The sequence below is a fragment of the Anomaloglossus baeobatrachus genome, chromosome 10, assembly GCF_048569485.1.
Source record: "Anomaloglossus baeobatrachus isolate aAnoBae1 chromosome 10, aAnoBae1.hap1, whole genome shotgun sequence".
NCBI classification, from domain to species: Eukaryota; Metazoa; Chordata; class Amphibia; order Anura; family Aromobatidae; genus Anomaloglossus; species Anomaloglossus baeobatrachus.
The window spans coordinates 30,261,638-30,279,276 of NC_134362.1; the positions used below are offsets into that span (position 1 = coordinate 30,261,638).

General features: G+C 43.0%; 1 protein-coding gene across 1 annotated transcript in view; it reads right to left on the reverse strand.

The window, feature by feature from the left end:
* Nucleotides 1-17,639, reverse strand: part of NELL1 (neural EGFL like 1) — a 784,769-nt gene that overhangs the window by 480,052 nt on the left and 287,078 nt on the right. Inside the window, exon 13 of the mRNA XM_075325359.1 lies at nucleotides 15,100-15,228. Within this exon, the coding sequence (XP_075181474.1) occupies nucleotides 15,100-15,228 (129 nt within the window). The remainder of the gene's footprint in view (nucleotides 1-15,099; nucleotides 15,229-17,639) is intronic.

A 17,639-nucleotide genomic window follows, 5' to 3' on the forward strand; every position in this document is an offset into this window, starting at 1 on the left:
AACATTGATTCAAGGACTATCCAGTGTAACATTGGTCCAAGGGCTATCCGGTATAACATTGGTCCAAGGGCTGTGCGGTATAACATTGGTCCAAGGGCTATCCGGTATAACATTGGTTCAAGGGCTATCCGGTATAACATTGGTTCAAGGGCTATCCGGTATAACATTGGTTCAAGGGCTATCCGGTATAACATTGGTCCAAGGGCTATCCGGTATAACATTGGTCCAAGGGCTATCTAGTATAACATTAGTCCAAGGGCTATCCGGTATAACATTGGTCCAAGGGCTCTCCGGTATAACATTAGTCTAAGGACTGTCCGGTATAACATTGGTCCAAGGGCTATCCGGTACAACATTGGTTCAAGGACTATCCGGTATAACATTGGTTCAAGGACTATCCGGTATAACATTGCTCCAAGGGCTATCCGGTATAACATTGATCTAAAGGCTATCCGGTATAACATTGGTTCAAGGGCTATCCGGTATAACATTGGTTCAAAGGCTATCCGGTATAACATTGGTTCAAGGGCAATCCGGTACAACATTGGTTCAAGGGCTATACGGTATACCATTGGTTCAAGGGCTATCCAGTATAACATTAGTCCAAGGACTATCTAGTATAACATTAGTCCAAGGGCTATCTAGTATAACATTAGTCCAAGGGTTACCCGGTATAACATTGGTCCAATGGCTATCCAATATAACATTGGTCCAAGGGCTATTCGGTATAACATTGGTCCAAGGGCTATCCAGTATAACATTAGTCCAAGGGCTATCTAGTATAACATTAGTCCAAGGGCTATCCGGTATAACATTGGTCCAAGGGCTATCCAATATAACATTGGTCCAAGGGCTATCCGGTATAACATTAGTCCAAGGGCTATCTGGTATAACATTAGTCCAAGGACTATCTAGTATAACATTAGTCCAAGGGCTATCCGGTATAACATTGGTCCAATGGCTATCCAATATAACATTGGTCCAAGGGCTATTCGGTATAACATTGGTCCAAGGGCTATCCAGTATAACATTAGTCCAAGGGCTATCTAGTATAACATTAGTCCAAGGGCTATCCGGTATAACATTGGTCCAAGGGCTATCCAGTATAACATTGGTCCAAGGGCTATCTGGTATAACATTGGTCCAAGGGCTATCCAGTATAACATTGGTCCAAGGGCTATCCAGTATAACATTGGTCCAAGGGCTATCCGGTACAACATTAGTCCAAGGGCTATGCAGTATAACATTAGTCCAAAGGCTATCCGGTATAACATTGGTTCAAGGGCTATCTGGTATAACATTAGTCCAAGGGCTATCCGGTATAACATTGGTCCAAGGGCTATCCGGTACAACATTGGTCCAAGGGCTATCCGGTACAACATTAGTCCAAGGGCTATCCAGTATAACATTGGTCCAAGGGCTATCCAGTATAACATTAGTCCAAGGGCTATCCATAATAACATTAGTCCAAGGACTATCTAGTATAACATTAGTCCAAGGGCTATCCGGTATAACATTGGTCCAATGGCTATCCAATATAACATTGGTCCAAGGGCTATCCAGTATAACATTAGTCCAAGGGCTATCTAGTATAACATTAGTCCAAGGGCTATCCGGTATAACATTGGTCCAAGGGCTATCCAGTATAACATTGGTCCAAGGGCTATCTGGTATAACATTGGTCCAAGGGCTATCCAGTATAACATTGGTCCAAGGGCTATCCAGTATAACATTGGTCCAAGGGCTATCCGGTACAACATTAGTCCAAGGGCTATGCAGTATAACATTAGTCCAAAGGCTATCCGGTATAACATTGGTTCAAGGGCTATCTGGTATAACATTAGTCCAAGGGCTATCCGGTATAACATTGGTCCAAGGGCTATCCGGTACAACATTGGTCCAAGGGCTATCCGGTACAACATTAGTCCAAGGGCTATCCAGTATAACATTGGTCCAAGGGCTATCCAGTATAACATTAGTCCAAGGGCTATCCATAATAACATTAGTCCAAGGACTATCTAGTATAACATTAGTCCAAGGGCTATCCGGTATAACATTGGTCCAATGGCTATCCAATATAACATTGGTCCAAGGGCTATTCGGTATAACATTGGTCCAAGGGCTATCCAGTATAACATTAGTCCAAGGGCTATCTAGTATAACATTAGTCCAAGGGCTATCCGGTATAACATTGGTCCAAGGGCTATCCAGTATAACATTGGTCCAAGGGCTATCTGGTATAACATTGGTCCAAGGGCTATCCAGTATAACATTGGTCCAAGGGCTATCCAGTATAACATTGGTCCAAGGGCTATCCGGTACAACATTAGTCCAAGGGCTATGCAGTATAACATTAGTCCAAGGGCTATCCAGTATAACATTGATCCAAGGGCTATCCGGTATAACATTAGTCCAAGGGCTGTCTAGTATAACATTAGTCCAAAGGCTATCCGGTATAACATTGGTTCAAGGGCTATCTGGTATAACATTAGTCCAAGGGCTATCCGGTATAACACTGGTCCAAGGGCTATCCGGTACAACATTGGTCCAAGGGCTATCCGGTACAACATTAGTCCAAGGGCTATCCAGTATAACATTGGTCCAAGGGCTATCCAGTATAACATTAGTCCAAGGGCTATCCATAATAACATTGGTCCAAGGGCTATCTAGTATAACATTAGTCCAAAGGCTATCCGGTATAACATTGATCTAAGGGCTATCCGGTATAACATTGGTCCAAGGGCTATCCGGTATAACATTAGTCCAAGGGCTATCCAGTATAACATTGGTTCAAGGACTATCCAGTATAACATTAGTCCAAGGGCTATCTAATATAACATTAGTCCAAGGGCTATCCAGTATAACATTAGTCCAAGGGCTATCCGGTATAACGTTAGTCCAAGGGCTATCCAATCAAACATCAGATATTCGTCCGAGTTATACAGTGGTGGTGTGAGTGCTTACATCCATTGTCGTAGAGAATGTCAATTCTTTCTACGTTTTCTGCAGCATTTTTTCCCCATAGAAAGCAATGAGAAAGTGTAAAAGTTCAGCCATACTTTTCTTGCTGCATTTTTGGTGAAAAAAACAACTAATTTTACTAAACATGTACTGTATTGTCACGGGTGTGTCACAGGTGACAGACAGTCATATGGTTTCTGGTTATCGACAGTCACGGCATTTGGCTGCGAAGAATGCTCCCTGACTTTCCATTGTTCTTGCTGTCAGATTCATTGGTATAGGCTTTCCTGCTGGATTCATCTCTCTCCTTTTTGGTCCCAACAGGAGCTCAACTTCCACCCAGTTGCTGATTATCAGTATTCTCTTGGTGCTTATATACCCCTTCCTTCCTTGGACTGGTGGCTAGTGATGTTTTCAGTTCCTTCAAGCCCTGGTTGCAAGCAGGTGGCTTGTACTCCAATGTTGCTGTTGTATCGTTGCTGAAATCTCTCTTGAACTACGTGCGTGAAAGGTAAATGTGGGCACCTAGCACTCATTGCACTGCCAATATCAAGGGTATAGGAAAAATTTGTAAAGATTTAGTAGCTTTGAGGCTGCGGTCCATAGGGCAAAAATGTAGCAAATTTTCCGCTACAAATTCGCTTGCAAAAAATTCACGGCATTGGTTCGCGCCAGAATAGTGCATGAGATCTTTAAAGATCTTATGCACAAGCTGCAAAAAAAATTAAAAACTAGAGTAAAGTGAGGAGGATATGCCCCTGGGGATATAGGAGGTTCGCAGTGAAGAATACGGATCATTTCCTGCCTCCCATGCAGCATGTATCTGATGCAGATTGTGTCCGCACCCCGTCCCTCTGCCGCACTTCACAACAAAAAAAAAAAAGTAAAACTCTCCCGTTACTTATATGCCATCACACTTAATTACCAGCGGGCGCTCAGCAGCAGGCGCGCTGCTAAATGCTTTTACTGACAGTTTCCTTTTCGGCAGTCAAGGTGCCGTTTCAAAGGTTTCAATTGCCCGAGATTGGATCTGGTGTAATTCAGAAATAAAAAGCTGCGCACTTTGTAAGCGCTCGGTGCACGGGGACCGGAGATGTAATCTCTGGAGGCAGATGCTGCAGGTGGACGGAGCAGATTATAGAGAACGGGGAAACCGTCCTCTTTCCTAAGACGTCCCTGGAAGATGTTAGTACATTACTTTTTAATTGCAAGGTCTATAAAGCAGATTATGTATGTGTTACCTTTGTGACAACATTTAGCATTGCTCCTTACCATGTTATTGGTAGCGATATTTGTGCACTATTTGGTGCTGTATTGTAGAGTAATTGGAACACTTTGTGCATTATGGGAACATTGGATGGTAGTATTTGTGTTATGCCTCGGTCTCAGGACCTTTTGCTGCTTGCTCAGTTTCCTTAGCTGTTTCTGCTCCACTGCTGATGGTTCTTTTGCCTTTGTTTCTTCTGTGCTTTCCAGCTAGTCAGGTGTTCTCACTTTTCTATTTTGTATCTGTCCTATCACATCTCGGGAGGGGCTATTTATACTCCCCTTTCACCAGCTTTCTCTGCTAACTATATTCCCGGATGTGTGGATGTTTGGAGTCCCAGCTCTTCAGATAAGGATTACCTTCCTGAATACTCTCTTGCTTTTCGCTGCTGTTTGTTTGTGATTTTCCCTTCCCTTTCTGCTACATTTTGGGATTTGGAGGGGTTACCATATATTCTAAAAATCTTTTGAGTTTGTTCCATTTTCCTCCATCTCATATTCCTGAATGGGTGGATCTTTGGAGTCCCAGCTCTACAAATAAGTTGTGTACAAGAGAATGAGAAGGTTGCATGCCGCGCTATCACCAATGACAAGAACTGATTATTCCATTTCTTTATTTCTTTCAAAGGTCAGGTCAACGCGTTTCAGGGACTGACTATACCCTTCATCAGGACATTAGGAACATCAAACTGTATTACGTATAACAATATTATTGAAGCACTATTTGTCAGTATTGTTGAAGCACTAAAAGGCAGTATTATCGAAGCACAATATGGCAGTATTATTGAATCTCACTATGGCAGTATTATTGAAGCACTATACAGCAGTATTATTGAAGCCCTATACGGCAGTATTATTGAAGCCCTATACGGCAGTATTATTGAAGCACTATACGGCAGTATTATTGAAGCACAATATGGCAGTATTATAGAAGCACTATGCGGCAGTATTATTGAAACACAATATAGAAGTATTATTGAAGGACAATATGGCAGTATTATTGAAGGACAATATGGCAGTATTACTAAAGCACAGTATCGCAGTATTATTAAAGCACCATATGGCAGTATTATTGAAGCACTATACGGTAGTATTATTAAAGCACAATATGGCAGTATTTTTGAAGCACTATAAGTCCGTATTATTGAAGCGCAATATGGCATTATTATTGAAGCACTATATGGCAGTATTATTGAAGCACAATATGGCATTATTATTGAAGCATTATACGGCAGTATTATTGAAGCACAATATGGCAGTATTATTGGAGGACAATATGGCAGTATTACTGAAGCACAGTATCGCAGTATTATTAAAGCACCATACGGCAGTATTATTGAAGCACAGTATGATAGTATTATTGAAGCACTATATGGCAGTACTGGTAAACTACACTATGGCAGTATTATTTGAGTAGTGCATTATTCACTGTATGAAAGTATTATTTAAGTACAGATGAACAATGTATGGAAATTCTATTTCAGAAGAGTAGGGCGGTTATATGTGAGCACTATAGCTTGATAGAAAACAATTTGTGGCTTAACGCCCCACTCCAGTGTTTTTTCAATCCCATCTGGAGTGGTGCTTTAAATCACCTACCCCCTGTCTTATACTCACCTGCTGCCATCTTGATGTTTTTCTAGCAATTTATGACTTGGCGGCAGCTGCGGTGTTTTGTGGAGTTCGCCAGAAGTCACAACTTAATACAAGTCTATGAGAGCCTCGTTTTGGCTCTCATAGATTTGTAATGAGCACTTGTGACGTAACAGAAGTTACGAGCACAAGACGGCACAACGTGACCAGTGTGGTGCCGAAAAAGGTGAAACCGGCGGCAGGTGAGTATAATACCAGAAGCGGGGGCCTTAGATTTAAAGCGCCAGTATGGTCTCTATAGAAGCAGTTTTTGGGCCATTTTCTGCTATCGTTTCTTTAAATAAAAATTCCTCATTAATCGTGACAGGTCAATAGCAAAACTGTGCGTGTAAGCGCAGAAGTAGATTTTTCCCCAATTAGACATTTGTTTTACTAACACATTGTCATTAGATTTACGCAGTTTTGCTGCAATGAGCAAAGGCAGCTCTGCTACATCCGCGGCAGCGAAAATACGAGGGCAGAGTAATAGATAGTGGTATGGATATAATGTATACATCACTGTGATGTGCAGCGGGGAAATGAACAGAGGAATTATTAATCCAAGTGACTGGAGTCAAGTGAGCGGCGTGAAATACATGACACTTATAATGAGCCAATTAACCTCCGTCATACGGAATTACACCGCTCCCCGCCACAATGCGGGCTCCGTCTGTGATGCAGTCACACTATGGAAGAATTAACAAAAAAAAACACCCAGCCATGAAAAGTCACACACTTCACTCATGTGACGAGCCAACTGCATTATTAGTAGTTGTTTAACATAATTAAAGGGATAGTAACAAATTTAAAGGGACAGTACATAAAAAAAAAAGGTTAAGTTTATCCAAAGCGAAGTGGCCTAATAGCGTACTATGGGCCGCGGATGCAGCTTTGGCATTGTGGTATCCTTCAATAGTTTTGGTTTTATCCAGTGGTGTAGTGTGGGCGGCCATCACCCGACTCCTATCCACCAGTCCAGTATTGAACCCTTTATCCCCCAACCTCACGCATTGTATTCTAAGAAAATACTGATGTCATAATAGTTTCCTCTCTGACCCCCCAGTTATTTTCTATTTTTTTCTTTTCTGAAATCCAACATAAAATTTTAAAAATAAAGTTATACATTGAAAAATTTTACTTTTTGTATTAATACCATAGCCCTAACCCTACGGTAATATGAAGCCCTAATTCTAGTTCTAACCCTAGACCTATCCCTAAGCCTAGTCCCAACCAACAGTATAACCTTAACCCTAGTTCTATCCCTAACCCTAGGGTAATATGTAGCCCTAATTCTAGTTCTAACCCTAGACCTGTCCCTAAGCCTAGTCCCAACCAACAGTATAACCTTAACCCTAGTTCTATCCCCAACCCTAGGGTAATGTTTAGCCCTAACCCTAGACCTAGCCCTAAGCCTAGTCCCAACCAACAGTATAGCCTTAACCCTAGTTCTATCCCCAACCCTAGGGTAATGTTTAGCCCTAACCCTAGACCTAGCCCTAAGCCTAGTCCCAACCAACAGTATAACCTTAGCCCTAGTTCTATCCCCAACCCTAGGGTAATGTTTAGCCCCAACTGTAGTTCTAACCCTAGACCTATCCCTAAGCCTAGTCCCAACCAGCAGTATAACCTTAACCCTAGTTCTATCCCCAACCCTAGGGTAATGTTTAGCCCTAACTGTAGTTCTAACCCTAGACCTATCCCTAAGCCTAGTCCCAACCAACAGTATAAACTTAACCCTAGTTCTATCCCCAACCCTAGGGTAATGTTTATCCCTAACTGTAGTTCTAACCCTAGACCTATCCCTAAGCCTAGTCTCAACCAACAGTATAAACTTAACCCTAGTTCTATCCCCAACCCTAGGGTAATGTTTAGCCCTAACCCTAGACCTAGCCCTAAGCCTAGTCCCAACCAACAATATAACCTTAACCCTAGTTCTATCCCCAACCCTAGGGTAATGTTTAGCCCTAACCCTAGACCTAGCCCTAAGCCTAGTCCCAGCCAACAGTATAACCTTAGCCCTAGTTCTATCCCCAACCCTAGGGTAATGTTTAGCCCCAACTGTAGTTCTAACCCTAGACCTATCCCTAAGCCTAGTCCCAACCAGCAGTATAACCTTAACCCTAGTTCTATCCCCAACCCTAGGGTAATGTTTAGCCCTAACTGTAGTTCTAACCCTAGACCTATCCCTAAGCCTAGTCCCAACCAACAGTATAAACTGAACCCTAGTTCTATCCCCAACCCTAGGGTAATGTTTAGCCCTAACTGTAATTCTAACCCTAGACCTATCCCTAAGCCTAGTCTCAACCAACAGTATAAACTTAACCCTAGTTCTATCCCCAACCCTAGGGTAATGTTTAGCCCTAACTGTAATTCTAACCCTAGACCTATCCCTAACCATAGTCCCAACCAACAGTATAACCTTAACCCTAGCCCTAACCCTAGTTTAAACCTTAGACCTATAATCCGAATACTATCCCAAAGTATAGCCATAACCCTAGTTTTAAGCCTACACCTATCCCTAAATCCTAGCTAAACCCTAACCCATAGTATAACCTTAACCCTATCCCTTTAGCCCTAACCCTAGTTTTAAGTCTAGACCTATCCCTAATCCTTTTACTAACCCAAAGTATAGCCTTAATCCTAGTTTAAACCCTAGACATATCCCTCACCCTAGCTAAACCCTATCCAATAATATAACCTTAAGTCCAGTTTTAAGGTTAGACCTATCCCTACTTAAATTTTAGTCCTAACCCCAGTATAAAGCCTAGACCTATCAATAATCTGATGACTAACACAAAGCTTAGCCTTAAGCCTAGTTTTAACCCTAGATCTAGCCCTAACCTTAGCTAAGCCCTAGGCCTAACCCACAGTATAGCCTTAACCCTAGTTTTAACTCCAGGTCTATCCTTAACCCTAAACCATAGTATAGCCTTAACCCTAGTTTTAACTCCAGGCCTATCCCTAACCCTAACCCATAGTATAGCCTTAACCCTAGTTTTAACCCCAGACCTTTCCCTAACCCTAGTTTAAACCATAGACCCATCTCTAAATTCTATTATTAACTCACAGTATAGTCATAACCCTAGTTTTAACCTAGACCTATCTCTAACCCTAGCTAAGCTCTAACCAATAGTATAACTTCAACCTTAGTTTTAACCATAGCCCTAACTAAACCTTAGCCCTAACCCCAATTTAAACCCTAGACCTATCCCTAACCCCAGCTAAGCCCTAGCCCTAACCCACAGTATAGCCTTAACCCTAGTTTTAACTCCAGGCCTAACCCTAACCCATAGTATAGCCCTAACCCTAGTTTTAACTCCAGGCCTATCCCTAACCCTAACCCATAGTATAGCCCTAACCCTTGGTTTAACCCTAACACTAGCTAAACCTGAGACCTAACACTAGTTTTAACTCTAGACCTATCCCTAATCTTAGTCCTATCCTTATCCCTATCTCTAGGCCAAAGTCTAGCTCAGGTTCAAAAAAGTATCTAAAATTTTTATTATAACGTTTGTTTTTTTTTTGTTCTTTTTTTTACAGGGGATACTTTTTAAATTGATGATAGCATTCCTCCATCTCTTCTCACAAAACCACAAGTGAGAGGGGAGATGGGGAGCATTAAGAGAGCACCGTGGAGTATATCAACTCAGTTACTGCCTACGTAGAGCGCCACAGTCCAGATGAGTTTGTCATCACCTTTTCTGTTCTGTATAGGCAGCTATTGCAATGACAAAGCTCCCTTCATTATATTTAGAGCTTTTTAAATTTAGTTGCTGCCTATGCAGAGCACAACAGGTGATTATTTCTGCACTCTGCTTAGGAACATGCAGCACCTATATAGATGTCAAGGCGGCTCTTGGATGCTTTATCCATCTAGCTTGCCGGCAGCTGGGCAGGTACTCGCTGCGCCCTCGCATTGTTCTGAGATAAAGCGATAATGGGGGTGGAGGGTGAAATTTTGTGGCCACCCTTCTGCTAGTAGTTTGCAACAATGGAAATACATTAGATTGCATTAATAACGATAACAAAAAACTATTTACAAGGTTACATTAGGGCAATAAAATGTTTGCAAATGTCTTTTTTTATAGGCTGTCATGTTGAAGCTTAGCCCCATTGATACAATGTCCCTCTTGTGTTCTCTGGGCACAGAACGCTCGCTGTGCAGAGGCAGAATTAGACAGAACAATGGAACCAAGGAGCTCAGTAAAGGAAGCCACATGGGACAATTGTGTGAAACAATGGCACTTCATCTATATTTGGTCTGGTGCTGTATCCGTGTACACAGCCGATCAGTTCTGACACGTTCAGCGATACATTTCTTCCCCGGCAGCCAGGTGCAGGAGGCTTTCTGGCAGGTCTGTATTGTGAAAAACGCTCCAGTAACAAAACGGTCTGGCCGTTAATTCTCATTAATTAGAGAGAATTCCCATTCATGTACTGCAATCAGAAATCATTTCTCCGCATGAACCTATTGTGTGTTGTAGTCAATCGGCTCAGGAAACAAAATTCTATTCAGTCTTTATTTTCCCAATAGGGAACCATTGTAAGCAACTCGGAAAAAAAATTAAGACTTTTCTCTAGGTAATAAAAAAAAAAGTCACAATTCAAGACAATAAAGAAATAGACTGAGCTGTGCATAGAGATATGCAGACCCCGGAGAGGAATGGGCCCCAAAGGACAAGCTTAAGGCAAAGACCCAACAAGGGCCAAGGAGCTAAATATACTCATCACTGGGTATAAAGAGAAGGCGACAGATATTTACTGCAAGAAGTCACAATGCCTGGACCGAAGTCTAGTAAGGGTAAGACACAAGAAGTCACAATGCCTGGACCGAAGTCTAGTAAGGGTAAGACACAAGAAGTCACAATGCCTGGACCGAAGTCTAGTAAGGGTAAGACACAAGAAGTCACAATGCCTGGATCGAAGTCTAGTAAGGGTAAGACACAAGAAGTCACAATGCCTGTACTGAAGTCTAGTAAGGGTAAGACACAAGAAGTCACAATGCCTGGACTGAAGTCTAGTAAGGGTAAGACACAAGAAGTCACAATGCCTGGACCGAAGTCTAGTAAGGGTAAGACACAAGAAGTCACAATGCCTGGACCGAAGTCTAGTAAGGGTAAGACACAAGAAGTCACAATGCCTAGACCGAAGTCTAGTAAGGGTAAGACACAAGAAGTTACAATGCCTGGACCGAAGTCTAGTAAGGGTAAGACACAAGAAGTCACAATGCCTGGACCGAAGTCTAGTAAGGGTAAGACACAAGAAGTCACAATGCCTGGACCGAAGTCTAGTAAGGGTAAGACACAAGAAGTCACAATGCCTGGATCGAAGTCTAGTAAGGGTAAGACACAAGAAGTCACAATGCCTAGACCGAAGTCTAGTAAGGGTAAGACACAAGAAGGCACAATGCCTGGACCGAAGTCTAGTAAGGGTAAAACACATGAAGTCACAATGCCTGGACCGAAGTCTAGTAAGGGTAAGACACAAGAAGTCACAATGCCTGGACCGAAGTCTAGTAAGGGTAAGACACAAGAAGTCACAATGCCTGGACCGAAGTCTAGTAAGGGTAAGACACAAGAAGTCACAATGCCTAGACCGAAGTCTAGTAAGGGTAAGACACAAGAAGTCACAATGCCTGGACCGAAGTCTAGTAAGGGTAAGACACAAGAAGACAACACACAGAATACAACACAAAGGAAGAGAAAACAAGAAGAAGAAAACATGGAGGGTCTGAAGTGTAACGGACAGGAAGGAGAAGAATGACATGGAAGGAAGAGTGAGGGAAAGAAAGGAGGAGACAGGGCAGGGAAGACAGGAAAGGAAGAAAGAGTGGAGAGGAAGAAAGGAATAAAGGGTGGAAAGGAGTATAGGATTCAAGGGTGAGAAGAAAGGAAAGAAAGAACACTAAAAGTAATGGAAGGTGAGTGCAATGGAAGAAGGAATGGTATCAAGGAAGATTCAAAAGGAATAAAGTGTGGAAAGTAAGGGAGGAATAGAGGATAGGAAGGAAGGAAAAAATGATCGCAGGAAAGGAAAGATTGGAGGGTGGGAAGGAAGGAAGAGAAAGAAAGAAAAAGAAAGAAAGAACTGGAGGGTGGAAAAGAAGGAAGAAAGGACTGGAGGTTGAGTATGATGAGGGAGGGAAGGAATGGAGGGTAGGAAGGAAGATAGGAGAAAAGAGGAAAGAAGGAAGGAAAAAAGAATGAAAGTAAGGATAAAAGAAGGAAAGGAAGGAACAAGAGGTAGGATGGAAGGTAGAAACAAAGAAAAAAAAGAGAAAGAAAGCGAGAAATAAAGAGAACGAGAAAGAAAACGAGAAAGAAAGAAAGAAAAAGGAAGGAAGGAAGAAGAGTGATGAAGAAAGAATGAAAGGACTGGAAGGTGGAAAAGAAGGACTGGAGGGTGAGGACATGGAGGGAAAGAAGGAGGGGAGGACTGTAGGTTGGCAAGGGAGGAAGAAAATAATGGAATGTTATTATGAATTGGAAGGATTGAAGGATGAAACAAATGGAGGGTTCAAAAGATTAATTTAATGGAAATTGATATATAAGAAAAGGATCAAGGGTTAAAAAAAGAAGGCATCGTGGGAAGGATTAAATTAATGGAGAGCAGAAAAATGGTACGAGGTAAGGAATCAAAGGAGATAAATAAGAGAATGTGAAAAAGACATGATGATAATAAATGGAATGGAAGAAGGAAGTATAGCAAGGAATGAAGGAAGTTACTGCAGGTAAGATACTAAGGGAAATAAAATAAAGGCGGTAAGAAAAGTAGGTCTGTAGGCAGAGAAGACGATAAGGAAGGAAATGATTGGGGAAATAATGGGGAATGTTAGAAAAAGGGAAATTCAATGTGGTAGAATGAGATAATATATTAGTCTCTTTGATCACATGCTGTGGGGAGCCACTCACATTCGCAGCCCTCCTATATATGCCGGCTAGCCTATTCCATTAATGCCAGCTATAGCTTCTCTATACTGGCCTGGTTAGGTGTTGCGATCCAGACTTACTGGTGGTTGTTGTGTATTATTGCTGTGAGCATTTAGGTGTTAACTCTGTTGAATTTTTATTGCTGCCTTCCTGCTCTTGATTTCCTCCTTAGTCTCTTACGGTTTGTTCCTGTGAGTTTGCAGTGTGTCTGAATTTTGATTTCCCCTGTCTGTCATAATTTTTATTTCCGTCACACTTCTGCCTCTTCCTTCCCTGATGGGGAATAACAGATTAGATTTGGTCAGGAGAACAGTAAGGCACAGGACTCAGGTGTCTCCACTTTCAGCGGTAATCCAAAGGTCAGGAGTACCCTAGAGTCCCCTAGCATGAGGGACAGTATAGGAGCCCCCTGCAGTCAACATATCCCACCCCTGACAGGTGCCATTGTTGCCAGATAATTCACGTCATTTCCATCTCCTGTGAGTGGTTATAATATGCTGTGGGGAAGCCAGTCACATTTTCTCCCCTCCTATATATGCTGGCTGGACTGTTCCATTCATGCCAGCTATTGCTTCTCTATACTGGTTTAGTGAGGTGCTCTGATCCAGGCTTACTGGTGGTTGTTGTGCATTATAGCTGTGAGCAGTTGTGGTGCTAACCCTTGTTAACTTTTTGTTGCTGCCTTCCTGCTTTTTCTTTTCGCCTTAGTGTCTCACATTTTTTGTTCCTGCGAATTTGCAGTGTCTGAGTTTTGGTTTTGCCTTAATCTGTGTTTCCATCACATTTCTGCCCCTTCCTTCCCTGATGGCGGGGGTAACAGATTAGATCTGGTCAAGAGAACAGTAAGGCACGGGAGTCGGGCATCTCCACCTTCAGGAGTAATCCAAAGGTCAGGGATAGGCTAGGGTCCCCTAGCGTGAGGGACAGTATAGGAGCCCCCTGCTGTCACATCGTGACACTTACATATCCCACCTCTTGACTGGTGCCATTGTTGCAAGATAATTACCATTTCCATCTCCTGTGAGTGGTTATAATATGCTGTGGGGCATTAATGCCAGCTATAGCTTCTCTATACTAGTCTGGTGAGGTGTTGTGATCCATGCTTACTGGTGGTTGTTGTGCATTATAGCTGTGAGCAGTTGTGGTGCTAACCCTTGTGGACTTTTTATTGCTGCCTTCCTGCACTTGCGTTTTTCCTTAGTGTCTTACAGTTTGTTCCTGCTAGTTTGCAGTGTCTAAGTTTTGGTTTTGCCTTAATCTGTGTTTCCATCACATTTCTGCCCCTTCCCTCCCTGATGGGGGTTGGTCACAGATTAGATCTGGTCAGAAGAACAGTAAGGCACGGGACTCTGGCATCTCCACCTTCAGGAGTAATCCAAAGATCAGGGATAGCCTAGGGTCCCCTAGCGCGAGGGACAGTATAGGAGCCCCTTGCAGTCACATCGTGACACTAACATATCCCACCCCTGACTGGTGCCATTGTTGCCAGATAAGTGTTTGTGGTGTCAACTCTTGTTGTCTTTTTGTTGCTACCTTCCTGCTCTTACTTTTCTCCTTAGTCTCTTACAGTTTTTGTTCCTGGAAGTTTGCAGTGTCCGAGTTTTGGTTTTGCCTTAATCGGTGTTTCCGTCACATTTCTGCCCCTTCCTTCCCTGATTTGGGGGGTAACAGATTAGATCTTATTAGGAGAATAGTAAGGCATGGGATTCTGCATCTCCACCTCCAGGAGTAATCCAAAGATCAGGAATAGCCTAGGATCCCCTAGCGTGAGGACAGTATAGGAGCCCCCTGCTGTCACATCGTGATACCCTGACAGGTGGCATTGTGAGTGGTTATAATATTTCGGCTCATCGATTCAGATACAAGTAACACACAGAACACGTCTTCCTGTTATTACTGATGAAACCACATTTCTGTTTCCAATGCTACAAGTTAATAGAAGAAAAGAACAATTACAGTTTTTGTCTCCAGCTCGCGGTTACAATATCATCTGTGTCTGCGGTGACCTCCCCGGTAATTACACAGGTACCGGCATAAACCGAGATATTAGACTATTGAAAGAAAATAGACCTCCCAAGAAGAGATTTTCAATTCTACTTCTACGAGTGCAACAAGAGCATCAACATTTCTCTCCGGGTTAACATCCAATTTATTTCTGGATTCCCCCAGCACTATCATTTTCTACAAATATATACACAATCATCCTCCGAGCACGGCCATTGACTGCCTCTCGGGTCCTGACTGCGGGGTGAAGCGCGTGTCACACACAAAATATAGACATTGATTATATCAGATAAGTTTGGGTTCCTACCTTCACAATAGGTCGGGTCACCTTGGATGGGGACGAACCCGTTCCGACATTCGCATGTGGCTTTTGTGATCCAGTTCCTACATTCTGAGTTTTCTCCGCACTGATATCCGTCTGCACAAAAGTCGTGTCCTGCAAGAAAAGAAACCTCGTCTCAGTGGGGTGTACCTAATTTGTTCCCACATAAAACCCATAGTAAAGTACATTCTTTGCTGCTCTGTTCCCACACAAGTCAACACTTTTCTAGTGCACATATCAGTCTAATTAGTCCAAGAATTTTTCGGATTGTCAGGCTCGGTAACTTGCCATTCACCCTCTGGATGGATAATCTTCATCAGCATTCTGCCAGCACTATAGGTGCTGGGACATTCCTTGCATAATTTTCAGCATGCAATTTCTTTAGCCTTGCCCAGTGGCTTGAAATCCTACAGAAAAACTTAGTGACAGGTACTAGGTGGTTCCTTTCTGTCTAATTTGCTATTCACTGCCACCTAGGATCCGAGTGATTTGCTTACAATGTCACACACATTTAAAGTGAATATGCATATCACTTTTTTTGTTTTCATACATCAGTCTTCAATTTGGAGCAAATTCAATAACATATCTATCATAAAGTTCTAGACTTCCTACATATTCACAATTATATGAAAAGTTTCTTGCTTCCTAAAGTCACCAGTAGGGGGAGCTTATTTTATATATTTAAAGAGGCCCACCTACCAGGATTTTCCAATATAACCTAAAGCCAGTGCTATACTGGCGCTATCATACTGATGCCATACATGCCTTTAGTTGTGAGATCGGATGTATAGTTTCTGAAATACAGGCAAGTAAAGTTTGTGAAATACACTGTTGATTGATAGCAGCTACAGAATATCTAATAGGTGGGTGAGGTTCTGAAAGTGATTCCCGTCCTTGTCTCCTGCTCGTCCTTCTTCTCCCTGTCTCTGTTATTACAGGGGGAGGAGGAAGGGGAGGAAAGACAGGAGGGAGGAAAGACAGGAGGGAGGAAAGACAGGAGGGAGGAAAGACAGGAGGGAGGAAAGACAGGAGGGAGGAAAGACAGGAGGGAGGAACGACAGGAGGGAGGAACGACAGGAGGGAGGAACGACAGGAGGGAGGAAAGACAGGAGGGAGGAAAGACAGGAGGGAGGAAAGACAGGAGGGAGGAAAGACAGGAGGGAGGAAAGACAGGAGGGAGGAAAGACAGGAGGGAGGAAAGACAGGAGGGAGGAAAGACAGGAGGGAGGAAAGACAGGAGGGAGGAAAGACAGGAGGGAGGAAAGACAGGAGGGAGGAAAGACAGGAGGGAGGAAAGACAGGAGGGAGGAAAGACAGGAGGGAGGAACGACAGGAGGGAGGAAAGACAGGAGGGAGGAAAGACAGGAGGGAGGAAAGACAGGAGGGAGGAAAGACAGGAGGGAGGAACGACAGGAGGGAGGAACGACAGGAGGGAGGAAAGACAGGAGGGAGGAAAGACAGGAGGGAGGAAAGACAGGAGGGAGGAAAGACAGGAGGGAGGAACGACAGGAGGGAGGAACGACAGGAGGGAGGAAAGACAGGAGGGAGGAAAGACAGGAGGGAGGAACGACAGGAGGGAGGAACGACAGGAGGGAGGAAAGACAGGAGGGAGGAAAGACAGGAGGGAGGAAAGACAGGAGGGAGGAAAGACAGGAGGGAGGAACGACAGGAGGGAGGAAGGCCAGGCAGGCAGACAGGGGCGGGAATAACTAGCAAAACCCGACCCACCTATTAGATGTTTCATTGTACCTATCAATCAAATAACAGTGCATTATAAAAACTTTACTTGCCTATATTTCAGAAAGAAAACATCCGATCTCACAACTAAAGGTATGTATAGAATCAGCATGATAGTGTCAGTATAGCACTGCCTTTAGTTTATATAGTAAAATCATGATGATTAGTCCTCTTTAACCCAATGATCACTCAATATGGGCCTCTCCCTAGTGGCAATTTAATATGCACTGAAAGGACTTATGGAGTTAATATTGTAATGCTAAGAAAAATTCATAAATTTTGCAAGTAAAGAAAAAAAAAATACAATTTCAAATCTAATATATAAAGGTGTGTGTGTATGTGTGTATGTATGTGTCTATGTCCGCAAAAGGAATCCGCACCGTCGCATTTACAATCACAAAATTTTGCACAGACACCCCTTGTGACTCAGAAAACGCCACAGACTATGTTTTGACAGGAAAATTTAACCCCACGCTTTACAGTTACTATCCAAAAAAACTGCCTCCATTAAAGTCAATGGAGCTGTGACCTACAGGTTATTAATAGCAGCTCTGATTGGTTGCTATAGGAACAAAGGACATTCTTAGTATAAGAAGCTTATGTGTGAGGTAATATGATGTCGGTGGGGAGATGAATAGAGAGAGACAGAAAGTGACAGAGACATAGGCACAGAGAGTAAGAGGCAGACGGGGAAAGAGGCAGACGGGGAAAGAGGCAGACGGGGAAAGAGGCAGACGGGGAAAGAGGCAGACGGGGAAAGAAGCAGACGGGGAAAGAGGCAGACGGGG